A 25,822-nucleotide genomic window follows, 5' to 3' on the forward strand; every position below is an offset into this window, starting at 1 on the left:
TCAACTTGTGTTCTTAAAACAATGACAATAAACATAGTTTTATTAGGTTGAAGGGCGGCTACGTGGCGTAGTGGGCAAGGCGCTCGCCACGAATGCGGAGACGCTGGGCTCGCCTGTTCGAGCCCAGCGCTCCACATTGCTTTCAGTTTAGCTGGTCGTTCATACTAATACACATTGGCCGTATTAGGGGGTGGGAAACTGATGGGTGGGGATCGGGCGTTGTGGACAGCGACTCCTACAGGTCGGTTGGTGCGCCTGCGCAGTAGAATCAGGAAGTGTCGGGGGCAGCGTGAGCCTCCCACGCGTTACTCCTCGCCACTGAGAGATCGAGCTACGCAGGTGAAAAGATGCGACTGCTGTTACCTCAAGTACCGGAGGGGACTTGTGCTATGTATGACTTAGTCCACATTGCAGCCGGCTTGTGGGAGGCAAGAAACAGTGTTCGTGACAGGGGAGGGTTGAATTGGATGATACGAAATTGGGATGGGAGAAAAATATATAGAAAATGGGAGAAAAAAGTGGATAAAAAAAAAGTTTTATTAGGTTGAAATAATGTGGTTGTGTACTTATTTTTCTGTTAACTTATTATGGATTGAAAACTGAAAACCTTAATGCACAGTAACTGAACTCAATATTTTTAAGTTCTGGTAACTTATTTAAAAAAAAATTTACAGCGTAGTCTTGCGATCAATCAAAACTTATTTACACGATATACCTCACATTCACCCTCCATTCACATCCTGGTGTTCTCCATTAGGCCTGTAGGTGGAGCTATGACAGCACACGTACAGTACACACACCGATGGTGTGTGATGTGTCCAAAAATGAATGGGCAAATGTGAGTGAAATGGTCGCACTGTATGCAGCTGTTTGTCTGCATTGCATCCCCCCCCCCCCCCCAACTCAGATTTAGGGTTGATACAACCATCATAATAATATTGTTAATAATAACAATAACAATAATGATGTAATAATGTAAAAATTATCATTAACACTTTAATCGCCGGAGACGCCGAAACTCGTCATTCCCCGCCATGCTCATTCTGCCGAAGACGCCGTAACACGTCTTTGATATCAATATTTCAAAAATCTGTGATCGAAATCATATTTCTCCCCCGGGGACCTGAGATATACTGCTGAGCTCCACTCAACTCTCTAGCGGTTCAAGAGCGCCATCTGGTGGCCGATCGGCAGATCGCCCAACAGGAAGTGATCTGTGGATGAAGTGGTGCTCACCCATATTTCGTCCGGGCACTCGCTATCGTTAGAGGGACTCCATCTTGACACAGTGAACACCGATCGGTGCAAATAACTCGATAAACAACATGATTTGGACGTATATACTATTATACAACCTGGAAATGGATCGGGTATTTATACATCCCATAATAGGAATATCTCTGCTCCACGCTCATCGCCCAACGGCCCGAGGAAGCTACGGTAAGATTCAGCGTTTGTTCCATATAAACTGCTCTGATGATCATATCACCCACACTAGATGAATGATATAACGTTGCCCACGGAATTATAAACGACCCCCCGCCCATCATCAGATGATAAGTAGTAACTCCTAGAAGCACATCCAGTTGACATTTTTTATCTCGCACAGATTCCTACCAAACTGTATTTGATCATCAATATAATGCATTTAGGGCTATAAATCAAGTTCTGGAGAAAGCTGCAGAAAACGATAAAAACATACTTATACTTTAGACCGTATTTTAGTATGAATATGTGAATGAAAAAGTATAACGTTGCTACACCCTGAACAATAGATATAAGACATTGAATGGGTCATAATAATGTCAATTTAGCAATACAATTTAAAAAGTTATAGCCCTGCAAAGAAGGGGAACTTCTCCATAGACAAATAGAGCTGGCGAGGGATGGTAAATTATGAATTTAACCATGGCGATCAAAGTGTTAAAAAGACCTGATTATGAGAAAAAATATTTACGATGCATGGAATATTGTTGAGGCACACTAGTTACAACTATATTTCAAACAGGCACTCCATGTCTAAAAGGTTGCTGATCCCTGATGTATACCATCATAACTATTACTGATTGACTGCCGCTCACTACTGTTCACTACTACTACTGTTATCATTACTACTTGGACTTTGTTCTATGTTCTATTAGTATTACTACCTATCCTACCTGTACCCCCCCCCACCCCCCATACTGCTACCACTTGACTCCCACATCATCGCCAGGATGTCGCTAGCTACCTAACGTTAGTCGTTAGTGCTGGTGCAGTACTGAGATCTGCGTTGCCAACAACAGGGCATTAACACTTTCAGTGCCCAGCAGGGGGTGCACATTTAGTGCTTGAATGCCCACCATCCACTTCAATGTTAGCATTAATATCGCCTAATCTATGTTTTAAATTATGGCTGTGTGTGTAATCTGCCCGTCGCTTATCAATGACTCATTTTCCAGTCAACATTGTCGAAGCGGATTGTTTTTTTATCGGTTCATTTCCGTTTTATAGCATTTTGAAAAATAAGCCCTCGTTTTCAAGGGGGAAAAAAAGAATCCGCGATAAACGCCCTGTACTGTAATATTCTAGAACGTTGTCATTTTTCGGCCTATTTATTAATCGTTTTCAAATAAACGCTAGATTATCGATAGTATATGTGTACGTATGCACGCTGGTGCCGCGAGCTGAAAATCGATTCTCTTAGTTCCTGATCGCTCGCACAGTCAAACAGCCATATCACATATAGGGGAAAAGCTTATATCTCCGTGAAAATAGGTCTGATTATCCTAAGACTGATCAAATAGATTCCTTACCTGAGATCAGATGGTATCCAAATGGATTATTCCAATTCCTGATGGCCATTCCAAAAATCAATCCTTTTATTGATCCAACGCGTATACTGCACTCATAGATATATATAACTAGATGGTGCATGGCAGAGTCTCCAGCATAGTTCACCGGCGGCCATCGTGGCAGCACGCCCACTCATAACATGAATGTCTATGGTGCATGTAATATTGAAATCACCATTGCTTGCTCAATTTCCAACCGATTTTCAAACGGTTTGGTTTGTTATAACGTCAGAGATGTAGTTATCATACTGCATACTTATAATGGACTTTCATATGAAAATAATTTCAACATGTGCAAGCACCCTGAATCATAGCCACATTAATAATGTTGTAATAAACCAAATTGTTTGTAAATCGGTTGAAAATTTAGCAAGATATGGTTATTTCAATAGTACATGCACCATAGACATTCATGTTATGAGTGGGCTGCTGCCTGTGGCAAGATGGCTGCCATGTGGCAACATCTTTCTCCATTGGCCAGCAGCGTGGGTGGTAGGGATGGGTACCGAATTCGGTACTTTTAAAAAGGTACTTAACGAAACACGTCGGTACTACCGAGTATCGATTCACGCTTACCTAGGATTTGACTTGCTTCAACAACAAAGCAGTCGGGGCAATGGCAAGCCGAAAACGATCGAAAGTGTGGTTATTTGAAGTTTGGATTTTTTTCCCACAACTGAGGTAGGTAGATTAAATTTTTAGAGACTAAAGTACCGAAAAAAGGTACCGTTGGGTACCGGTATCGATTCACAGGTACCGGTACCGTATCGGTTCAAATGTGAACGGTACCCATCCCTAGTGGGTGGGTCATCTACTTTATATATGTCTACTCACCGACAAGGACACGACTAGGGTGAAACGGCCAACATAAATTGGTGAAACTGAGGCACTGTCCCGGTCCTTTTTTTCAAAGTTAGTGAGTGCTGCCATACATCCTTATGTTGTTTTTTGAAGTACCAGTATAGCACCACAGTAAGAGTCTCCTTCTGGGAAGGCGCGTCCAACTCCTCCACTGAAACATAAAAATCTTAAAATTGCTGTCAAAATGAAAACGGACAAACATACAAAACTAGTGCTGTCAGGCGATTAAAAAAATGTATCTAATTAATTACAGGATTTGTAATTAATTAATCGCATTTGAATTGCATACCATTTACTCATGGTAAATTACAGAGGCTACTCGGCCACTCTGGCGTGTAAAAAAATTGGGAGCCATATATGAGCATATGAGAGTATTATATCAGAGCTATACAGTGCGAGCATTTTGCTCGCATTTTCCCCTAAAAATAGATTTGTGCGAACCTGAAAAATTATTTAGGAGCACAGTGTGCGAGTAATCGTCTTGCGTAGTGGGCGTATCAACTGCACAATTGTCATTTCATGACAAGACACGGAGCAGTGTGGGCCAGCTCTGTAACAACTAATCTGGAGTCTGCTTCTATGTGCAACGAAAACTCTGCAAGCAGCGGTTCCAATTGTCTAACCTGCTTTGCATCCTCGCCAGTCCTGTATACCCACGTCGTGCTAAAACATTAACTACTGTAATGTTATCTGCTAACCGAGTACTCCAACTAAGCTAACCTGTACTGTTAAGTTAACGCTAACTACTGGGAACGCTCAGAGGCATAGTGAGGGAAGGGGGGCTGAGAATCTCTGTGTCTCTCTCAGTGTGTGTCTCTCTCCCGAACCTATTTCATTCAAAAGGAAGATATTGATGGACAGTAGCTATAGTATATAGCTCAGTAGCTGTAACAGAATAATTGTATTAATTAACTATTATTCAATAGCGTTTAAATTATAATGAATTAAATAATTGTATACATAATTGTCCATGTTCTGTCATCTAATAATATATTCCATTACCTTTCCTATCTGTATCAAAGTCAAAATGTTGGTATCGTGACAACACTACAACATAGGGCTGGGCGATAAAATGATAACGATAACTATCGCGATAAATTATTTCCTCGAAATAAACATGAAACGTGGTCGCAAAGTTTCGATATATCGATTTTCCAAGCTTGGATATGAACACACGCGCTAACAACCAATCAGTGAAGGAGATGGCCGACAGCGGAAGGAGACGTAGGACTCAAGTAGTAAACAAGGCTGGCTAGGATAATTAGCTTGCACGGCGCTATTTTATAGTTTACGTGCCGAGTGGGTGTGTGGCGTGAATTCTGAGGCCACGGTTATAGTAGTGTGGGGTATACGGTGGACGTCGTTGCAATGTATTGGGGCGGAACAGAGTATTTTAGGGTCATATTTAGTACATTGCCATCAACATGGACCCCCTGCAATTTGCATACCGCCCCAACAGGTCCACGGAGGACGCCATATCCCATGTGCTGCACACAGCAGCATCACACCTGGACAAGAGGCAGGGGAACTATGTGAGAATGCTATTCATCGACTACAGCTCGGCATTCAATACCATAGTCCCCTCCATACTCATAGCCAAGCTCAGGGACCTGGGCTTGGGCTATGACCTCTGCCAGTGGGTCTTGGACTTCCTGACTGGCAGACCCCAGGTGGTGAGAGCAGGCAACTGCACCTCCTCATCCATCACCCTCAACATAGGGGCCCCCCAGGGCTGTGTTCTGAGTCCCCTCCTCTACTCCCTGTACACACACGACTGTGTGGCTCAGCGGAGTAGCAATACAATCGTCAAATTTGCTGACGACACAGTGGTGGTGGGCCTGATCTCTGCCAACGACGAGAGGGCCTACCTGGAAGAGGTCAAGGTCCTGGCGGGATGGTGCCAGGAAAACAGCCTCTCCCTGAACGTCAGCAAAACAAAAGAGATGATTGTGGACTTCAGGAGGTCGGGGGTCAAGGACTACAGCCCCCTCAGCATCGACGGGGCACCGGTTGAGAGAGTCAACAGCTTCAAGTACCTCGGAGCCCACATATCCGAGGACTTGAAATGGACCATACACATTAACAGTGTGGTGAAGAAGGCACGACAACGCCTCTACTTCCTCAGGCGCCTAAGGAAGTTCCAAGTCAGCCAGAAGATCCTTAAGAACTTCTACTCATGTACAATAGAGAGCATCTTGACCGGCAACATCACCTCCTGGTTTGGGAATAGCACTGCAAAAGACCAAAGCAGACTACAAAGAGTGACACGTTCAGCCGAACGCACAATTGGAGGGGGGCTCCCCACTCTCCAGAACATTTACAACAAGCGTTGCAAGGGGAAGGCTAAGAGAATTATTAAGGACTCGAGCCACCCGAACAACTGCCTCTTTGAACTGCTGCCGTCAGGCAAGCGACACAGGAGTCTCAAGGCGAGCACAGAAAGACTCAGAAGTAGCTTCTATCCCCAGGCCATCAGGCTGCTAAACGAACAATGAATGAACACTACACAACAACAACCACCAAACACACATAGCACACACATCCACACGCACACACTCACTTTAAACAAACACACTGTAGCACCCACTACACACACTTTATAGCACACACCCACTTTAAACAAACACACTGTAGCACCCACTCCCCACACTTTATATTTATGGATGAAGGATTGCACTACAACTCGTACACCTTACTGTAAATTGTACCTAAAATTGTACCTCATCCCACTTCTGCTTTGCACTAGATAGTACTGTACATTAGTACACTGCATAGTATTGTGTATTGTATATTATATGGTAACTCAGAACATTGTACATATGTCTATACCGAACAACTGTGACCTCATTCTTCTTCTAAATTCATGCTATATTATGTTATTATGTTATTTGATACTATCTTGTCTAGCACAGTCTCTGGAGCGTAACAGTAAGAAGCATTTTGTATGAAAGTATTCTGTACTTCTGTATGACAACTATTAAAGAACTTGAACTTGGGATACACCGCTTGGAAACAAGGCTGGCTAGGATAATTAGCTTGCACGGCGCTATTTTATAGTTTACGTGCCGAGTGGGTGTGTGGCGTGAATTCTGAAGGTAACGGTTAGAGTAGTGTGGGGTATGCGGTGGACGTCGTTGCAATGTATTGGGGCGAAACGGAGTATTTTAGGGTCATATTTAGTACATCGTCATGGGATACACCGCTTGGAAACAAGGCTGGCTAGGATAATTAGCTTGCACGGCGCAGGCCACGTGAGCGGATCGGCGCGGCCGAGAAATCCGCTCTTCGCTCTTTAAAGCTTGGTCCGCTCCGCTAATCGCTCATGTTGACCCCGCCCCCAAGTCGCTCTCCGCTCGCTCCCCACTCACCTTGAATCGAGCGCTCCCCGCGCCAGATCGCTCGGCAGTTTTTCTTTTTCTTTTTTGGAGCATGGTGTAAATGAGCTCAAACTACAACAGTCTACACCCCCTCGGCCCCTTAACAATTGTTTGTATTGAGCCGCATTGTAATTGTAGCCATTCTGCAATGTTAAATAACGTTGTTTATCCATTCACTAGTTCTATTAAGCGATGATAGGCTAGCCGAGCCACAATGCTATGGTCGCTGCCATTAACGTTAGCATGTAAGCTAACGTCAACAACAATGGCGTCGATACCTTTTCTAACAGGAGTGAGTGTGGGCGTCATAGATATCTATGGTGGGCGTCTCTACAGTGACGAAGCCTGAACCCTTCTCATTGGTTGAAAATGGCCTTCATGTTTGTACATCGCCATCTGTTGCTTTGGCATTGTACTGCATGTATATATTACATCAACAGTGTTAAACCACTGTGAGCGGCCTGGAGTGGATTGGAGCGGAGGAGAACTCTCGCTCCGGACGTCGCGCCGACTCATTTTAAAACCCACTCCTCGCTCACGTCAAAACCGCCCCCTCCGCGCCCCGCGCCGCTCACGCTCCGATCCGCTCACATGGCCTGGCACGGCGCTATTTTATAGTTTACGTGCCGAGTGGGTGTGTGGTGTGAATTCTGAGGGTAACGGTTAGAGTAGTGTGGGGTATGCGGTGGACGTCGTTGCAATGTATTGGGGCGAAACGGAGTATTTTAGGGTCATATTTAGTACATTGTCATGGGATACACTGCTTGCTCTAGCTAACTGCTAACGTGCGCGGACTGATGACGACATCAACGCGAGACATTCGCAGCAGCAAAACAAGCCTATTAATAGCCCTTCCATCGGCGCCGGGCATAAGAAGTTAATTAAACTTGACAGACATTATATCGACGATAATTATCAATATCGAGTTATATGAAAATAATTTTATAATTTTATCGCAATAACGTTTTTGGCCATATCGCCCAGCCCTACTACAACATACAAAAGCAGCTTGACAACCGATATCCTTTGCATGGGCCAATGTGTGATTTTGGTGATATGTGCTATTTGCACAGATGTTTGCCCCTTAGTATGCACACGCACAGTATAATATGCATGTAATAAATAGTTTGTTAATAAACTCTGTTACTTGAAAAATGTTCACTGTGCTCCTAAATTTCTTTGTGTGCTCGTAATTTGGGACATGGGAAAAACGTTAGCGTAGAGCCCTGTATATAGTAATAATAACACATGGTGATATACTAAAAAGCTATTTATAATCTTTGGCTGGTAAAGAAAATCTGCCTGGCTGGTATTTTTTTTTATCTACCAGCCACATTGGCTGGTAAGTCAAAAAGTAAATTTTGTTCCCTTGTTACAGGGCTGCTTCATTGACCATGTCGGTGATGTAACACAGTAGCTCTAAGTACCGTAACGGTTCCCTGCCAGTAGAATGGATGAATGATACAATAGCTAGTTCATGGAGCACCTGTTGCTGTGTTGTGTGCTGTGCGCAGAATCCTATTTTTACGCAAGTGTTGTGTTTTCATGACGACTCCTTTTGCACAAGACCAACTTGGTAGGACCACTACACCAAACAGAGCACAGGCGCCAAAGCAGGTAAAAACCAGCGCTGTGCTCTGTGGCAAACAGAACATGAGTCAGTGGAGCCCGGACACAGTTATCTTACCATTTCTTTGATCTTCTTCATCTTCACAGGATTGGTCAAGACCTCCCTCTTTTTTTCCTCCTCTCGTTTCCTTTAGGGGAAAAAAATAAAACAAACAAGAAGAATTGTAAAGACGCAGAACATAATTTAAAATGATTAGTTGGGAAAGCGGATAGATCACAGCGTAGCACCATTTTCTTCACGTTCAACTTCTGTGAATAGAAAAGCATGCGATTGAAGTCCGGTCGCAGTCACAAATGTATTTCTCTTTATTTGCTAGTAGGTCAAAAGTTCATCTTTGTTCAACGTTGACACTTGCCTGACTTCCTGACCAGGGTATCTGCAGGTTTAAACTAGTTAAATTTAAGATTTCTAAAACCTTTTAATACCACTTAGAGCAACATTTAATACCAATTTCATGACCATAGTAGCACGACTTGAATACAAAGACAATTCACATATTTAATAATATTTCATCTCCCGACAGCTGGGCTGCCCCCCCAAAAATGTAATACCTGTGCTTTTTAATACCTTTTATGGCCTTGAATTGAGGATTATGAATGCAGTACTTTTTAATACCCTGCAGATACCCTGCTGACACAGCACAACCAATGTCAGAACACCTTAGATGATTTCAGCTGTTGAACAGTGCCTGTGATTGGCTGAACTCCAGGTAGGTAGCATCATAGCGTGTACAACGCACTTTTTAACCCCAGCATGCAAGGAGGACATTTGGAAAATGTCAGTGTGACATAGCCACGAGAAAGAAGAACACCAGAGACATTAGACCTGACCTGATTTCAAACAAGGGGTCTTCCCTAATCTTGGCAGCCAAGTCCAGGTTGGAGGCAGGGGTAGTGGGGTTAAAGATGGATCCAGGCAGGAGGCCAGTTTGGGTGGACGGACCACACTCGGGCTCCTCATACTGATCAGTGATCTGCTTGTCGATGGGACGTCCCAGCAGGTACTCATCCCTGGACACCTGTCCACCTGGGCCCTGGTACATCCAGTCCAAGCGGTCATCTTTCTTCCTGTCGCCGTACAAAATCAACCAATTAGAACACATGACTGGCAATCAACTTGTTTCTATAAGACACCACTGACAAGGGCAGGAAGCATGGATATTGTTAATGATAACATACTTCAGAGCGCCCGATTCCTGCGCAAATCGAGTTATTTCTTCTCTCGCTCGTTCTTCTCTCAGCTCTTTCTGGAGCTCCTCGATCTTCTTCCTCTCAGCCTCGTGTTTCTGTTCAGCCTTCCAGACGCGTTCAATGTTTTTCATAGTCTGGGGATGCCAGCTCTTCTTCAAGTTCTGTCAGACAATGAGGAAAAAGCACCATGTCATGATGATATAATGTTGTTTTTAGTTATCTTACAGTCTTGTATGCTTCATTTTTTTTGTGTTGCGTTGCAACTTGTGAATGAATTGTGCTTTAGAAATAAAGCTTAATCAGTGATCCAGACGTAAACAAATGGGTAGCCCCCACCACCACTAGTTGGGCAATCGATAGAAAGACTAACACACGACAACAGTGAATATGAGTTTACTTTGAGTTTTTAAATTGCATGTATTGTATTAAAAACTGTAAAAGTTTAGTTTACGTTGGTAATGTTTGTAAACACCTTGGTAAAACAGATATATAATCCGATTTACAATGAGTTGAAAAGAAAGTTGCAGGTAGTGTGTTTTCCATGAAAACTCGTCATGGTGTATGTGAATATACCCCACATTGATATGGTCAAATACATACAGACTGGGGCTTTAAACTAGGCACTTCATCCGTTTATGATTAATTGAAAACGGGGGACCCTGATGTAAACAAGACGACAGTATTTATCTGGTCTGCATCCCCATAACAATTGTATGTATTGAGCTGTACTGTATTGTACCCATTCTGCAATCTGTTAATAAAGTTTTCAATCAATCAATCACTTCATCCGATGCAGACGGCTAAGTGTTGTTAGCATAACGTTAGCTAAATGAGCTGATACTTACGAGGTCACCGCCTCCCATCTTGGCAACCTTGTCGTTTTAGTCCAAAAAAATTAACTTTTATGAACAAAACTGTCCTTTGAGTGGAATATATGACTATACTAGTCCAATTAATTACACTACACTATGGGGAACAACATAAAAGTAGCTGAAATACGGAGACGGGCACGTAACTTAGCTAGCTAACGTTAGCTAGAAGCGAACCTCTGTGTCTTTATTTCCTGTTAGCTATGATTCATTTCCGGTCATTACGTATGGGGGGCGTGATTACATATGCACGCCGCATTTCTCGGAGACGCTCTCTGATTGGCCGACGCCTGTTTCTACACTGGTTAAGTTTAGGCACTCTTCGAAGTTGGTTAAGGTTAGAGTTTGTCTTAGAGCGTGACGGCAAGTTCTTTCGACGGTTAAGCTTAGGCACTCTTTCGAAGTTGGTTAAGGTTAGAGTTTGTCTTAGAGCATGGCGATAGAACGCCAGGTAGTTTGCAGGCTGTTCGACGAGGAAATGGGAAAAGACACAGCTCGTCACGGATTGGGCAAACGCGTCAGTGGCCAATCAGAGAGCGTCTCCGAGAAATGCGGCGTGCACATGTAATCACGCGTATGGGGGCGTTCCATAGAACTGGAGCGTTCCAATCCAAACCATACTGGAGTGAAATTAGCCTACTGTACTTCAACGATTACAGCGCTTTTACTTTATTAAAGTATTTCCAATAGTTCCCTAATTTTTGCATCCGTCTCTCAGCAATACAATTGCACACTTATACACAGAATGAATGAATTAATGAAAACTTTATTTAACAGATTGCAGAATGGGTACAATACAGTACGGCTTAATACATACAATTGTTAAGGAGTGCAGACCAGAGAAAGACGTTTGTCTTGTTTACATCAGGGTCCCCCATTTTCAATTCATAGTGACATTTGTGACATAACATACGTGACATCATGACATTTATGGCATAGGGACATACATGACATACACACAGTATATAGTTCAAGTTCTTTAATAGTTGTCATACAGAAGTACAGAATACTTTCATACAAAATGCTTCTTACTGTTTCGCTCCAGAGACTGTGCTAGACAAGATAGTATCAAATAACATAATAACATAATATAGCATGAATTTAGAAGAAGAAAATGAGGTCACAGTGTTCGGTATAGACATATGTACAATGTTCTGAGTTACCATATAATATACAATACACAATACTATGCAGTGTACTAATGTACAGTACTATCTAGTGCAAAGCAGAAATGGGATGAGGTACAATTTTAGGTACAATTTACAGTAAGGTGTACGAGTTGTAGTGCAATCCTTCATCCATAAATATAAAGTGTGGGGAGTGGGTGCTACAGTGTGTTTGTTTAAAGTGGGTGTGTGCTATAAAGTGTGTGGAGTGGGTGCTACAGTGTGTTTGTTTAAAGTGAGTGTGTGCGTGTGGATGTGTGTGCTATGTGCGTTTGGTGGTTGTTGTTGTGTAGTGTTCATTCATTGTTCGTTTAGCAGCCTGATGGCCTGGGGATAGAAGCTACTTCTGAGTCTTTCTGTGCTCGCCTTGAGACTCCGGTATCGCTTGCCTGACCGCAGCAGTTCAAAGAGGCAGTTGTTCGGGTGACTGGAGTCTTTAATGATTCTCTTAGCCTTGCCCTTGCAACGCTTGTAGTAAATGTTCTGGAGGGTGGGGAGCCCCCCTCCAATTGTGCGTTCGGCTGCACGTGTCACTCTTTGTAGTCTGCTTCGGTCTTTTGCAGTGCTATTCCCAAACCAGGAGGTGATGTTGCCGGTCAAGATGCTCTCTATTGTACATGAGTAGAAGTTCTTAAGGATCTTCTGGCTGACTTGGAACTTCCTATAGTACACATTTGTGACATATATCATATGCAGCAACTTGCAATGGGCCTGGTCTACAAGATACACTATACGACCGGGGTGCCCATGTACATGTCAAAATACTTCCCAAAGGTCAGTGAATACCACAACCACTACACCAGAGGAAGCTCAACAAATCATGTTAAACCCAGATTCGGCTCAAACAAGGGACTAAACACGTTTCGCAATTATGCCACAACAATGTGGAACGCCCTACCCAAAGCTGTAAAGGAATGTGAATCCCTGCCCACATTCAAAACCGCTCTTAAAGAGCACCTACGGGAGGCTGCAATTCGAAACTGGCGACCGTATACACCCTATACACCCTATAACGTTTAGAGAGAGAGAGAGAGAGAGAGAGAGAGAGCTATGTGTCACTCAGTTGTCATGCTCCTGTCACACTTCATTCAACTATTAGTTACTGTATGAAATAACCAATAAGGACATTTGATAATAGGAGGCTTTTAGACTATTATCATTTGACTTTATCAATAAATAAATAAAAAGCAAGAACATACTTCTGGTACACTGTTCAGTTAATAATAAATAGCACCTATCCTATAGTCTTACCTACTCTTACTAGTTACGCTGCTGGCCAGGTGTCTTTATACCTGTATCTCTGCACCTATTAATACTACAACTCTGTACACATCTGATTAGCACTATACTCAGTAGTACTCATTTATATATGTTGTACCCAGTTTAATTACCTGTGCATTGTATATTACTATTGCACTTTAGTGTTACATTTGCACTCTGGTTGGATGTCAAACTTCTTTTCGTTGTACTGTATTTGTGCTGTAGTTCTATTGGATAGCAATTAAATAGCATGATAATAAATAGGTTCATGGTCCGATCTGTTTAGGCAGTGTAGGAGAGAGAGTACAGTGAATTAGGGATTCACATTTAGCACATTTAGCACCCAAAGGTGCTCCTAGGTGCATTCAGTGTGTAATATGTGGAAGAGTCCATTGGGATCCCTTTGTTGGACTCCCTGTGCATTTGATCATGACTGCAACATAACTACTATTATACTACTATATGTGTACCATGTGCTTGCATTCCAGTATAGTTCTCGAAACAAATACTCTTGGGGGACTGGCTGAATTTTACAAGTGCAATGTTGCTCGCATGCTTTCTTTCAAGCAACACTGTACTTATTGTACTTATTTTATGCCTATTTTTATGTCTGTACTTTCTATATTGCACTACTTTTATTGTCTTTTATACCTATTCTTATGTCTGCCCTTTATGCATTGCTTTTATTCTGTCAACTGTATGCAAATTTTATGCTATTTGCTATGAAGCATTTTGAGCTGCAATCCACGTATGAAAGGTGCTATATAAATAAAGTTATTAGTATATAGACAGATATATAGTTAACAACTTTACTTCAAGGGGCACAATAATAACTATTAAGTATCCAGGAACTAATGATGAACTACATGTTAAACTGTTGATAAACCAAGTCTCTCATCTGATGCCTCAGTCCTTCTGGAATGGCTTCTACTGTTAACTTGCACTCTGTATAGATGCCAACTTATTTTTGTTGTACTGTATTTGTGCTGTACGATCACAATGCATTTGAATTGAATCGAATCAAATCTAATTTGACTCACATCACCAAGGTCTACCTGTCTACCTCTAATTCTGCAGTTTAATCATATCTGTCCATAAGCCTTGCTAAGTTGCTAAAGTTTTGTTCCAGGTACTTCATTCACCAAGGACTTCACCAAGGACTTACGACAAAAAGGGCTTTCTCTTAGGGCCATTTGAGACCTTTTCGGGCCGATTTTGGGATTCACCAACCGTCCCAATAAAACATATATAATTAATATTATATTATAATATATTCTCTATATTCATGTCTTGCCCGAAAATGTCTCAAATGGCCCTAAGAGAAAGCCCTTTTTGTCGTAAGTCTGTTGGTGAATGAGACCATTGTTGGGTCTAATGTGTTTTCAGCCCTCAAGTTTATAATAGGGATTTAATGTAAGTTGTATATCAAGTTACTTTTCTGATGTAATAATGATGATGATAATAATAATAAATCCTCTAGATTGCCACTGATTTAAATGTTTACTTACAAAATGATTAATCACACTCCATGTATTGCCATGTGTGATTTATTGATCTCTTTGTTTGTATTGTGTTGTGTTTAACCTTAACCCATTTAGCATTTTCCCTGGCCCATTTGGGCATCCTGAAGATCTGTTCCAAGAAGTTAAAACTGGCATGCAGCATTAACCTGAGGGAGAGATGGCTTGGGGCTAACGACTGGAGCCTCCAGGACCAGAGTTAAGGTAAGAGGCAAGGACTTGGTCTGGTAGAATGTGATCCCTTTTCCCCTCTTTTCAGTTACTCATGGTTTTAAGAAAAATCTAGAAACTTTGTTTTGTTTTACAGATACAATGTTGTATTGTAATGTCAAGCTTGGCTGCTGTTACATCTTGTTGCCTTTGAAAGAATAATAGCACAACAGGTTTCCTGAATACACAAGTGGAATGATAGGTGCAGCTAGCTGGGACATTAAACACAATTATTTAAGACTTATCATGTCATGGAGTAATCATAGAAAAGTCATTGTTTGTTTGTTTGTTTGTTTGTTTGTTTGTTTGTTTGTTTGTGTGTGCGTAAAAAATTATTGCAGTAAGTTGTAGGAAGAAGCCATTCTAAGTGGACCACCAGCCCATTTAACATAATTAGACCGAATGCTCCCAATAATTAGCATTTTTAACCAGGTACTATCTCTATCAGGGTTTTTCTATGGTGCATGGCAAAATTTATTTGACAAATAAAAAGGTACCCTCTGCTGTACTACCCTCTGCTGTACTACCCTCTGGTGTACTACCCTCTGGTGTACTACCCTCTGCTGTACTCCATGGTGTACTACCCTCTGCTGTATACCCTCTGGTGGTGTACTTCCTTCATCACTGGTTTCACATCATCATGTACCGTAGGCCCATCAAATGCCATACTCTTGAATCAACTCCCATCACACATCAAAGAAGTCCTATCCGTAGAAACATTTAAGTCCCACCTCAAAACCCACCTGTTCAACCTCACATACCCTCACTCCTGACCCTCCAACCCCTGCATCACTTACATCTTCACTTCTGTACACACCTATATTTTAGTATTATTACTTATTTAAATTGTCTCTCTGTTTAGTCTCTAAGCTGTCTCCCTTTCTCTGTAGTATCTCCACCATGTTGTCATTGTGAAAGTCCATACTGTGTTTGTCCATATACCATAATGTAATGCAGGCCCGGACTGGCCATCGGGAGCACCGGGAGTTTTCCCGGTGGCCTGGCCTGCAATTTTTTTTTTTTTATTATAGGCCATTGTTTCTAGTTGTGGCGGCGGTGCGGCGCGATCGTTTTTAGATAACCAGGTGGGTGGGGAACAACCAGGATTTCACTGTCTGCTATAGAGTTGGAGAACTATCTGACTCTCTCTCCCTCACGCGGACACACACACACAATGGAGCCGTGCTGCCGCTTGTGATTGGTGGAGGCGGGACCAGGCGATACAACTGATTGACCGTGGAGGCGGCGAATGGAATGGCAGATGGCACACTCCCAAAAGGAGTTGTTAAATCTGACATTACAAAAAACAATATGTGGTGGTTATGATTGGGGCTGAAGTTGAATAAACAATTTATGAAAGAGAGAGTCAAAATAATTCAAGATAATTCAAAGATTACACACTTTTGCCACATTGGCTACAAACATAATCACTGCAAAGTTATCAAAAAAATAAGAATCTGATCAGACACAAGGGTTAAGTTGTTGTTCCCTTTCTAATTTCCTCAAAAACATCTAGTCTAATGTGATCAATATTATTTGACAATTGATGCTTTTTGTTGGAAATTTCAGTCAGTGAGCTCATACTTTGAGCTCATTTTATAGTTAAAATGATTGAGACAACGCAATCTTCTGTCTTCGTTGTGCATGCATGCGTGTGCTGGCAGTGGCTACTGTTATTATAGTATTGTAATGAAAGGTCTGTTATTTAATGTTTGTGTAAAGGGCTATTTTAACTGTTGATGGGTAGTGCATCAGTAAAGTGAATATGGTATTGTGCTCTTGCCTTGTTTGAATAGGTGGAGAGAGTGGTTAACTGTATTATAATAGTAAATAGAAAAATATGTTGTGCTCTTGCTTTTTTCTTTTTGAAGGTGGAGAGAGTACCATTGCTAGTGCCACAACAGTTTTATTTGAGGTTAATAACAGTACATTGTACTAAGCAATTGTTGGCTCATTAGTTTGTGATTCACATGCACTAAAATTCACCAGAATGCAGGAAATTAAGTCTTTGTAACTAAAAACTTCCGGGTGGGGGACCCCCAGACCCCCCACTTAAAAAGTGGCCTGATTGGGGCTATATTTCGCGTTATATCTCCCGGTATGAATTATTTCCCCAGTCCGGCCCTGATGTAATGTATGTAAAGCGCTTTGAGATACTTTATGTAAGGCACTATATAACATAAATCTATTATTAAATGCTACCTCACCTACACACTTTATATTAGAACTCTTTGCTGCACACGTGCATTCATTTTAAATCCTTTTTTGTTTTGTGAACACGTGAGTGTGTGTGTGTGTGTAAATGGACTGCATTTATATAGCGCTTTTATCCAAAGCGCTTTAAAATGTAAGCCTCACCTTCACCCTTCACACACTGACGACGGAGGCAACCATGCAAGGTGCCAACCTGCATGCTCATCGGGAGCAGTTAGGGGGTTACGTGTCTTGCTCAAGGACACTTCAACACACTGCCGGACCTTCAAACCTTGAAACCTTCTGATTACCAGACGACCACTCTACTTCCTGAGCCACTGTCACCCCCGAACCGTGTGTGTGTGTGTGTGAGGGAGAGAAAGAGTGAGTGAACTAAATGATGCAAAACGAATTTGCAATCAATGACCCAGCATCTAGCATTGTATTATAAAATCAAGCTTTGAAACAGACATTAAATATTTATATTTATTTCACAAAAAACATTTCTAGATTACAATGCAAGCAACTACACATTACTTAAATTATTAAATGTTTTTAAATGATTTTATAACACTTTCTACAGCTAAAACATTATACCACTGAAAAACATTTAACAGTTTTCAATTGGGTCCTACTGACTAACGTAAAACATTTTATTAAGCCAATTTATAGTAATGACAACAACCAACAATAGAAATAATAAATTGTCAATACAAAATGATTGACTAATACATAATAACTGCCTCCCATTCCTTTAATTCTATACATAAATAAAGAAATTATCAGCCTACAATAATGTAAGCTCCCTAACATATTAAACCAAAATCTCAGCCTATAATCTGTGATCATTCAGTATACATCCTAATAGTGTTTAAAACTGCAAAATGCTTGTATTGCTTGCTACAGAACTACCTAAGTACTATTTATTGTATTTGTGAATATGGTTAGCCATCCAAAACAAAAACAAAAAAACACAATTACTGTTATCCTGCATGTTTAGTGATAATCAATATTTCTTAATCTTATGTGCTTTTTATGTTGTAGCTCATAATGCAAGAGCACAATATTTGCTTACATGTTCAATCTTAGGGAAGCAGGACATTTATATTGCATTCCAAAAATATATTTTGTACGACTAGATTTTTTCTGATAGTGGATCAAGGGAGAACTTGGTTTCCTTTTAACCAAACAGTGGTTCATACAGTATTCAGAACTGACTATTACTAGTAATTTTTTACTTATTGTTGATTTGACATAAAAGGATATAAACATATCCATATAGTTATAAACATATCCATAGATGATATATAGGCATAGGCCTAAAATATCACGTTATTAACATCTCCTTGCAAAATCAAGATATTGCCAAGTCTGAACATATATAATGCTTCAGTCAGTCAAATATAGCATAAATGTAACTCAAAATGGTTACAGCTGAATTATGTGTTCAGCATTAAAATTAAATTCAAATATTTAAAAAATAACAACGACATCACTGGGCATGGCAGCACGCTTACTGCCATAGCTCAGCATTGGACTTACTGTTAGCTATTTTAACTGCACCAATATACCACATTAAGTCTGTGATATAAATTATACATAATGTCTGATATACCATTAAAAGAAAAAATACAAATGTTGTATCATTTTCCAGTGTCTTGTTACAACATGTACAGTAGGCTACACATCAAGGTAAGAGTTGTTGGAAAGGAGAAATGGTGAACCTCCTTGTGTTATTGCTCCAGACAAAAAGAAGAATCCTCCTTGTGTTATTACTCCATGGTCACATAGACCTTGAAGAAGATTCCGCTGACGAGGCAAATTAGATCCGGCAGTTGGAGGATCTATATCTCCAAGTTTTCAAGTAACAGATTTAGTTACTTGGTTTCATTGTAAACACATTATTTAAGCCACCTTCAAATTAGCTCATTCCAGGTCTCTTTGGATATCTACTGGTAGTATAGTAGCACTAGCAGCGACAGAAGTCCTAGCAGCGAGCTGTAGCTCTATCTTGGTTGCCTTCTAAGCTACCTCTCAAATGCATGAGAAAGTCCTCATTCACATGACTTCACTTCAGAGTAGATGCCTCATGGTATTCGTCTCTCTTTGCTATAATAGTCAAGTCGTTGCAGATTTCTTTACTTTTAGCACTACTCTGTCTATGCGTCTTGATCTGTGTGCTGCTCCATGTGGTAAATCTACAAGCCAGCAGAGAGATGTTTTCTGTTCAGTCCAAGATTCTTATCTAGGAAATATCTAGATTTATTCCAAACTTAGGCTCGAGTTCTATCCTATATTAAACCTATGGCGTGCCTATGAGTGAGAAGACCAACAGCCTGCAATCTTAACAAACCAAAAAAAAAAAAAAACACCAACAAAATAATCTCTTCTTGAAGTAACGCGATTAGCCAGACTGTCCTGTTACACTGGAGAGTGATTGGTCTGACTCACATTTCAGCTTAAGAGAAGGCTCTGTGGCGTCAGCTGCGGACACCTGGGAGGATGACAGAGCAGGTGTGGGCGTATCAAAACCTTTCTCCATCCTTCCCTCTCCGTTCACCCTCTCCTCCCCGTGTCCCGGCGGGGACTCGTGAGTGCGCATGTGCTTGGCCAGGTGGTCGTTGCGCATGAAGACGCGGGGGCACAGGGCACAGCTGAACTTCTTGGCGCCGGTGTGCGTCTGCAGATGGCGCTGCAGTTCGTCGGAGCGGGTGAAACGTTTGCCGCAGAACAGCCAGTTGCACACGAACGGCCGGTCCCCGCTGTGCCACCGTAGGTGGGCCTTCAGGTGGGAGGTCTTGGCGTAGGCTTTGCCACAACCGGGGATGTGGCAGTTGTGCATGTGCTTCCTCCTGCTGTCGTCGGTGCTCTGACCCAGCTGCTCGGCGTGGACGCAGTTAGGGCAGCGGCACACAGCCTGGCCGGCACCCCTGGAGGAGGAGCGTCGTTGGGGCTTAGGTCGGATGGAGGCCGTGTTCTCCTGCGGCTCTTCCAGGGAGAACGCCTCTGGCTGCAGTAGCTCAGAAGACATCGGCTCCATCTTGAACCCATCCTGGGAGAACAGGTGAGCGGAGTGGGAGGCCGGGCCGAGTTGAGCCGGAGGCAAAGTGCACAGCTGCGGTTCGGAGCCGTACGGCCCCAAAGATGCCTGCAATCCCATGGAGCTGCCTGCACCCACTGCAGGCAACCCCACGCCTTGTCCCGCCTGCAGGTCCATCCAGCTCCCGGGCCCGGTGTGGAGGTCCCACCAGGAGGGGATGTTCATGTCGTCTGAGCTGCTTCCAGGGGTTGCCGTCCGTAGCCAGGGCTCATAAGGGTGGGCCATGACACCGGCTGTCGCGGGTGCGAGGTCGAAGGTCAGGGCGGTGGTGTTGGTCTACTGGGTGAAGCTGAGACGTCTACCACATGGTTTGGTGGGAATGTACTGAAAAACCTGCAAACAAAAAGCAAAAAGATACATTGTTACAAAATCCATTATGCTGTCTCATCTGCCCTCAGTAGGCCTAAAGTAACCTAGCAACACATTTAAACCACATCAACGCGAGATGTCTTTGAGAGATTATATATATATATATATTATATATAGTAAATCTAAACCTTTACGCATGCGAAATGTGTAAACACCTCGGCCCAAATCATCCAACTAACCACATGTTCAATACCGCACTCCCCGCCGCCCCGACACACCTCTCCCGTTGCCATGGATACCACAATTCTCACGCTGCATGGCCGCAGAGACAGAAGAGAGGGAGCGGGAGAGGAGAGAGAGAGACGTGTCCGGGCAGAAACCTGTGACATGCATCCGCTGCCAGGTACTTCCCATGGAGGACAGTCAGAAGACTAGAGCTAAGAAAACAACATCGTCGGCCCGGTGCAGAAGCAGAGGGGGAGGGAGATAAATATAGTGAGATGGGGGGAGGAGCGAGGGGGGAGTGTTGACAGGAGAAGAAGGTGGTAAAGGAAGAAGATCCAGGGAGGTATGGCTGCAGGCCAAAGTCTATTTGTACGTCTCTGGGGTTTGCAGAGATGAAGTCTGGCAGACAGAAGAACCTGTTTTTTTTATGAATCATGATTTACAACAACATCCCTCTGGGCAGGTTACAGAAAGAGCCCCGTAAAACACCCCGCCTCTTACACCCTGGCGGCAGAAAGCATCAACAGTTGGAGAGTGACGGCATTTAGGAGCCTGAGACTGACGGCATTTGGGAGCCTGAGAAACAGAAGTCCAAAAACAACAGGAGAACAATTACTTTATCTATATAATTATGGGCACACGCTCCTATAACCAGCATCCTGTCCCCACTACACTCCTGCTATAGGTGCTGCACAAGGGACCCCGGAACAAAATTAATAAGCACACCTCCCTCCACAAGAGGCTGGCTTGGAATTTCCAAAGTTGACGAAACACTCGTTAAAATTCAAGAAGTTGACGATTTTGAAAAGAAGCTATGGCCCAACCTACAGGAGGCTTGTGCTGGCTCCAAACATGCCCCGGCTCCAAACATGCCCCGGCTCCAAACAATCTGTTGCCTTCCAACCCCAATGTCCCCACCCCCTCCCCAAACATCTACAATTATCTTTACTGCAGGAAATAGTAAAGCAGTCTGAAACTTCAGAGGTTAGTATCTGGTCTTGCAGATCACTGGGTGTGATATGATATCTGAGGGGCCAAACAAACGTAAAGTCACCCTACAGGGGTCTATACTGTAGCTTCCAGGGAGGACTGGCATCCCTTCCCATATCTAGATCCATCCGAGCCAGAGGCTGAGCAGGTAAAGGGTTCAACGGCACAGAGGAGGTGTCAAGCTAGACATTCAACGACTCCCCTCCGGTGATCTCAATTTGTTAGGTCAATAATGGCCCAAACCAACATCAATATGATTACTTCTCAAGGGCTCACTTAAATCCATGAGATCCAAGAGATGTTTTCTAGTTATAATGAAATCGTAAAGCAATTAGTTTGGAATTCCCTAATGAAAGGTCTGGTGTTAAAGGTCAAGCTGATTTATTTCATGTTGCCCCCGAGCCTCTCCCTCTGCTCTGTAATTTTTGGGGAATGTAAGTCAGATGCACGGTGGAGCCGTCCCTTGTTCTCGCTCTCCTCCACTCTCTGACACAACCGTAAACAAACAAAGAGAGCGGCATCCTCCTCCATTCACAAAAGTGCTGGTAGCTCTGCGAGCTCCGAGGGGAAACAGCTGGCATAGGGCCCCAGGGCAGCCAGAGAGGAGGCGGAGGAGGAGGAGGAGGAGGAGGAGGAGGAGGAGGAGGAGGAGGAGGGTACAGAACGACGACAGTGCTCTGGTCATAAAACCTGCCCGACCAAGACCCAACACAGCCCCTAGTTTACAAGTCTGCTACAGCGAAGAGAGGCAGAAAGAGAGGGGGGGGGGGTATAGCATATGAAAGGATGACTTTCCTACATTAATTTGACTCGACCTGTGAAAGAAAGAATTGGCAAAGCGCATGTATAAGTATAAGCCCAGATACAGTGTCCAATGAGTTTCCTTTTTTTCTTCCTTGGGATTTATTATTTAGCTAATAAATAGATAAATAATAAATAAAAAAGGAAACTCTTAAGACTACCGGCTTTCAGTGTTTTAGTCAGACAATTTTGCGTCGCAGGATCCACAGAAATCATTGGCACCATAACATACATCAACTTTGACATATAGGGTTTTTCCAGAATACAGAATAATTTGGGGACGCGGTTGTATCTTACTGCGGCCCGCCTCTGGGTCCCTGTCCCAAGCCATTGTTTAAAAACCCTGAGAGCCTTTCAACATTTGTATACCCGAATGATAAATTGTAACATGGTACTTCCACTACACCTTACAACAGGATCTGATCTCAGCTGTGTTGTTCAACCGAGGGGACAAGCAATTGGCTTGAGATGGATAGTTCATTTTGAAATATTATGAGAAGGTCCCAGTGATGCGATGATAGTTTACATGGAAGACAACTGCATGTTCGTTAACAGTGTCAGCGAGTGAGTGGTTTGTACATCATTGCATAACGTGCATTCCCTGAAGCAAATTCAACGTCATAGTTTTCATAGTTTCATACTGTAGATGCATAGTTCTGCATTCCGATAGCCTTGAGACGATACCTATGATTTATGACCCATGTCTCCTGTCAACCAAAATAAAGAGAATAACAAGAGATGTAAATCTTACAAAAAGATGTATCTGATTTCAACCTTTTTGAGACCTGCCACTGTGTGCTGCTGTGTGGAGTTGTGTCTGTCTTGACTCTCCAGTGTCATAATAAAGACACATGCTGGCATAGAGATTGACCGCCTATTTCTTTTACTGCCCAAGAACCCAAGAACATGGAAAACAAGTCATATCCTTTAACAGTAATGGTGCTTGTTTGTTTCTTTGTAAGGATGCCGGTTTCAGCAGACAGTGTATAAATAATAATAATAATATATTTGATTTGTAGAGGCGCTTTATAATTGTGGAACAAATCTCAAAGCGATACAGTGTAAAAGAACATAAAAGCTAGCAAGAGAGTAAAAAATAAAAATAGAAAATAAGCAAGACTAAAACTAGGAAGGAGTCAAAAGAACATGGAATGTGAAGGGCTAAAACTAGTAAAAGAGTAATGAACATAAAATAAGAAGGGCTAAAACTAGTAAAAAAAACATAAATGGAGCTAAAACTAGATAAAAATCAACAAAAGACTATTAAAAAGATACGGCCAGTCAAACTGTACATAATGTGACATATAGGCCTATTTGCAATGTAGATCATTTGCAATGTAGATATAATTTGCAATGTTGACTTATCGCCATCAAACAATATATTCATGCTGACCAATGTACTATTGATATTGTATCGCCTTTGCACTTTGAAATTCCTTTTTGTTTATTTAGCATGTCATTTCTTCATTTTCTTTAACTCCAAATGTAGTTTGAATACCGTCTTCAAGGTCATTTTCCCCTTCATCTACTCTAGTGAGAATAGTATGGGAACACAAACTGCCCTGCAACAGAATCTGGTGTATAATAATAATACTATAGATTCTCAATAATATATCATATATTTTATTTTATAAAAAAAAAAAAAAAAAAAAAAAAAAAAAGGGGGGGGGGGGTATAGGCTATAGGTTATATATAGTAGATGATGTCCTTTAATAATTTTGATTCTCCATGTTATGGTCTATTCTGCCTCTTTATATTGATTGATTGATTGATTGAATGATAGAAAACGTTATTAACAGATTGTAGAATGGGTACAATACAGTACGGCTCAATACACACAATTGTTAAGGGAATGCAGACCAGAGAAAGACTTTCGTCTTGTTTACAGGGTCCCCCATTTTCAATTCATAATGATCATCATTCATAATTGACATATTTTATTTCTCTGAATAAAATAAATTGTCAGCCATACTTGCCCCTTTGTGTTATCAAAGGTATAGCCAACACCAAAAACAACAAACAAATACAAACTATAGGTCCATTCAAAGTCTGTAACAATTATGAAACCTGTCAGACAAACCCCATTTCCACTTTGATGGCTAATATCTTTTTTTTTTTTTTATCTGAATAGACCTATATGTCACGGCCAAATATATTCAACACGTGTTTTATTCATTAAAGCTACACAGCGACCAATGTAAGTAATCAATATAGACTATTGACATCAATAAAGGCTTACAAAATTAAAAAATAATTAACAAAAGACAACTTTTGGCAGGTTTTGTTGAATAGACTTAAATTAGGCTATGTGTAAATTGAAATAAAAAGGAATACATTTCTCTTAGCTTTCCTTTAGGTGGGTCACTGTGTGACAGACCTGCCTCTTTCTTTTCCCGCACAAGAAAATAAACGGAAACGAGGATGCGCCTATGATCGCTTTTGCCATTCGTAATTCAATTGATATATCGCGTCAAGTCTAACGTGTAGGCTACAACAAGACAACAACATAGTCAACGTAGTGCCAATAAATCAACATAGTCCTAAAAAATACATTGTACGTGCATGGTTACCTGTTTGTCCCTTTGGCTGCGAAAACATCTGCGTGCTGTAGTTATTAGGCAATCTTGTTAAGAATAAATCTAACTCGCTAGAAAAACACTTGCAGTGGTTTAGTTCACTTCTACTACTTCTTCTTCCCTTTGTAAACAGATAGAAAAATATTGTCCTCATATTCACGTGATTTTCTCCATCTAAAACGGTCCAAGCGAAGCGATAACGTTTTCGCGCACAGGTAAACTCTACACTCAGCGGTGACACAGTTGATGATAGGCTATGTATCTTTACTTCTTCAAAGCTCCGCCCTCTCTGGTGTCTGTCTGTCTCCCCTTTGAAGATGCGCCCTCGGCAGGAGGTGAGGAAGCTGCTGCTAACTAGAGACAACAGGAGAGGCAATGGGAGAATCGGCGTCCAGCGAAATTCCAAAGAACGCCATGGGCCATGGCCACCATTAGGATTTAGGACTATAATTTTAGGACAGACTATGTGAACACAAACTTTACTTTGCAGCTGGGACACGTTTTCATTGAGTTAGGCCATATATGATACACATGGTTTGATCAGCTTGTATTATTTTATACAAAGACAGCTAGTACAAGGTATCCCCCCCCCCCATGCAGATTACCATAGATATATGAGAGATTTAGCCTACAATTCTGGAGGGGGGGATACAACTGCAGTTTCCCCCCTTTATTTAACCAGGGTAGATTCATTGAGCATGTATCCTCTTT

General features: G+C 42.0%; 2 protein-coding genes across 2 annotated transcripts in view; both read right to left on the bottom strand.

The window, feature by feature from the left end:
* cwc25 (CWC25 spliceosome associated protein homolog) overlaps positions 1–10,943 on the bottom strand; it is a 35,198-nt gene extending 24,255 nt beyond the window's left edge. The window contains exons 1-4 of the mRNA XM_084318604.1: positions 10,738–10,943; positions 9,881–10,053; positions 9,533–9,769; positions 8,760–8,829 (exon numbers count right to left, since the gene is read on the bottom strand). Coding sequence (XP_084174730.1) covers positions 8,760–8,829; positions 9,533–9,769; positions 9,881–10,053; positions 10,738–10,755 — 498 coding nt within the window. The 5' untranslated portion in view covers positions 10,756–10,943. The remainder of the gene's footprint in view (positions 1–8,759; positions 8,830–9,532; positions 9,770–9,880; positions 10,054–10,737) is intronic.
* Positions 10,944–17,622: 6,679 nt separating this feature from the next.
* Positions 17,623–25,329, bottom strand: sp6 (Sp6 transcription factor). Its single transcript, XM_084317841.1, has 2 exons — positions 25,106–25,329; positions 17,623–20,543 (listed from the first exon to the last, which is right to left on the bottom strand). The coding sequence occupies exon 2, from the start codon at positions 20,433–20,435 to the stop codon at positions 19,515–19,517; it is 921 nt and encodes a 306-aa protein (XP_084173967.1). The 5' UTR covers positions 20,436–20,543; positions 25,106–25,329; the 3' UTR covers positions 17,623–19,514.
* Between the last annotated feature and the right edge of the window lie 493 nt (positions 25,330–25,822).

Source organism: Notolepis coatsorum (genome assembly GCF_963971535.1).
Source record: "Notolepis coatsorum genome assembly, chromosome: 7".
NCBI lineage: Eukaryota > Metazoa > Chordata > Actinopteri > Aulopiformes > Paralepididae > Notolepis > Notolepis coatsorum.

Excerpts from the sequence above, each read along its gene's own strand:
- sp6 (XM_084317841.1), bottom strand. The coding sequence starts at position 20,435 with ATGGCCCACCCTTATGAGCCCTGGCTACGGACGGCAACCCCTGGAAGC.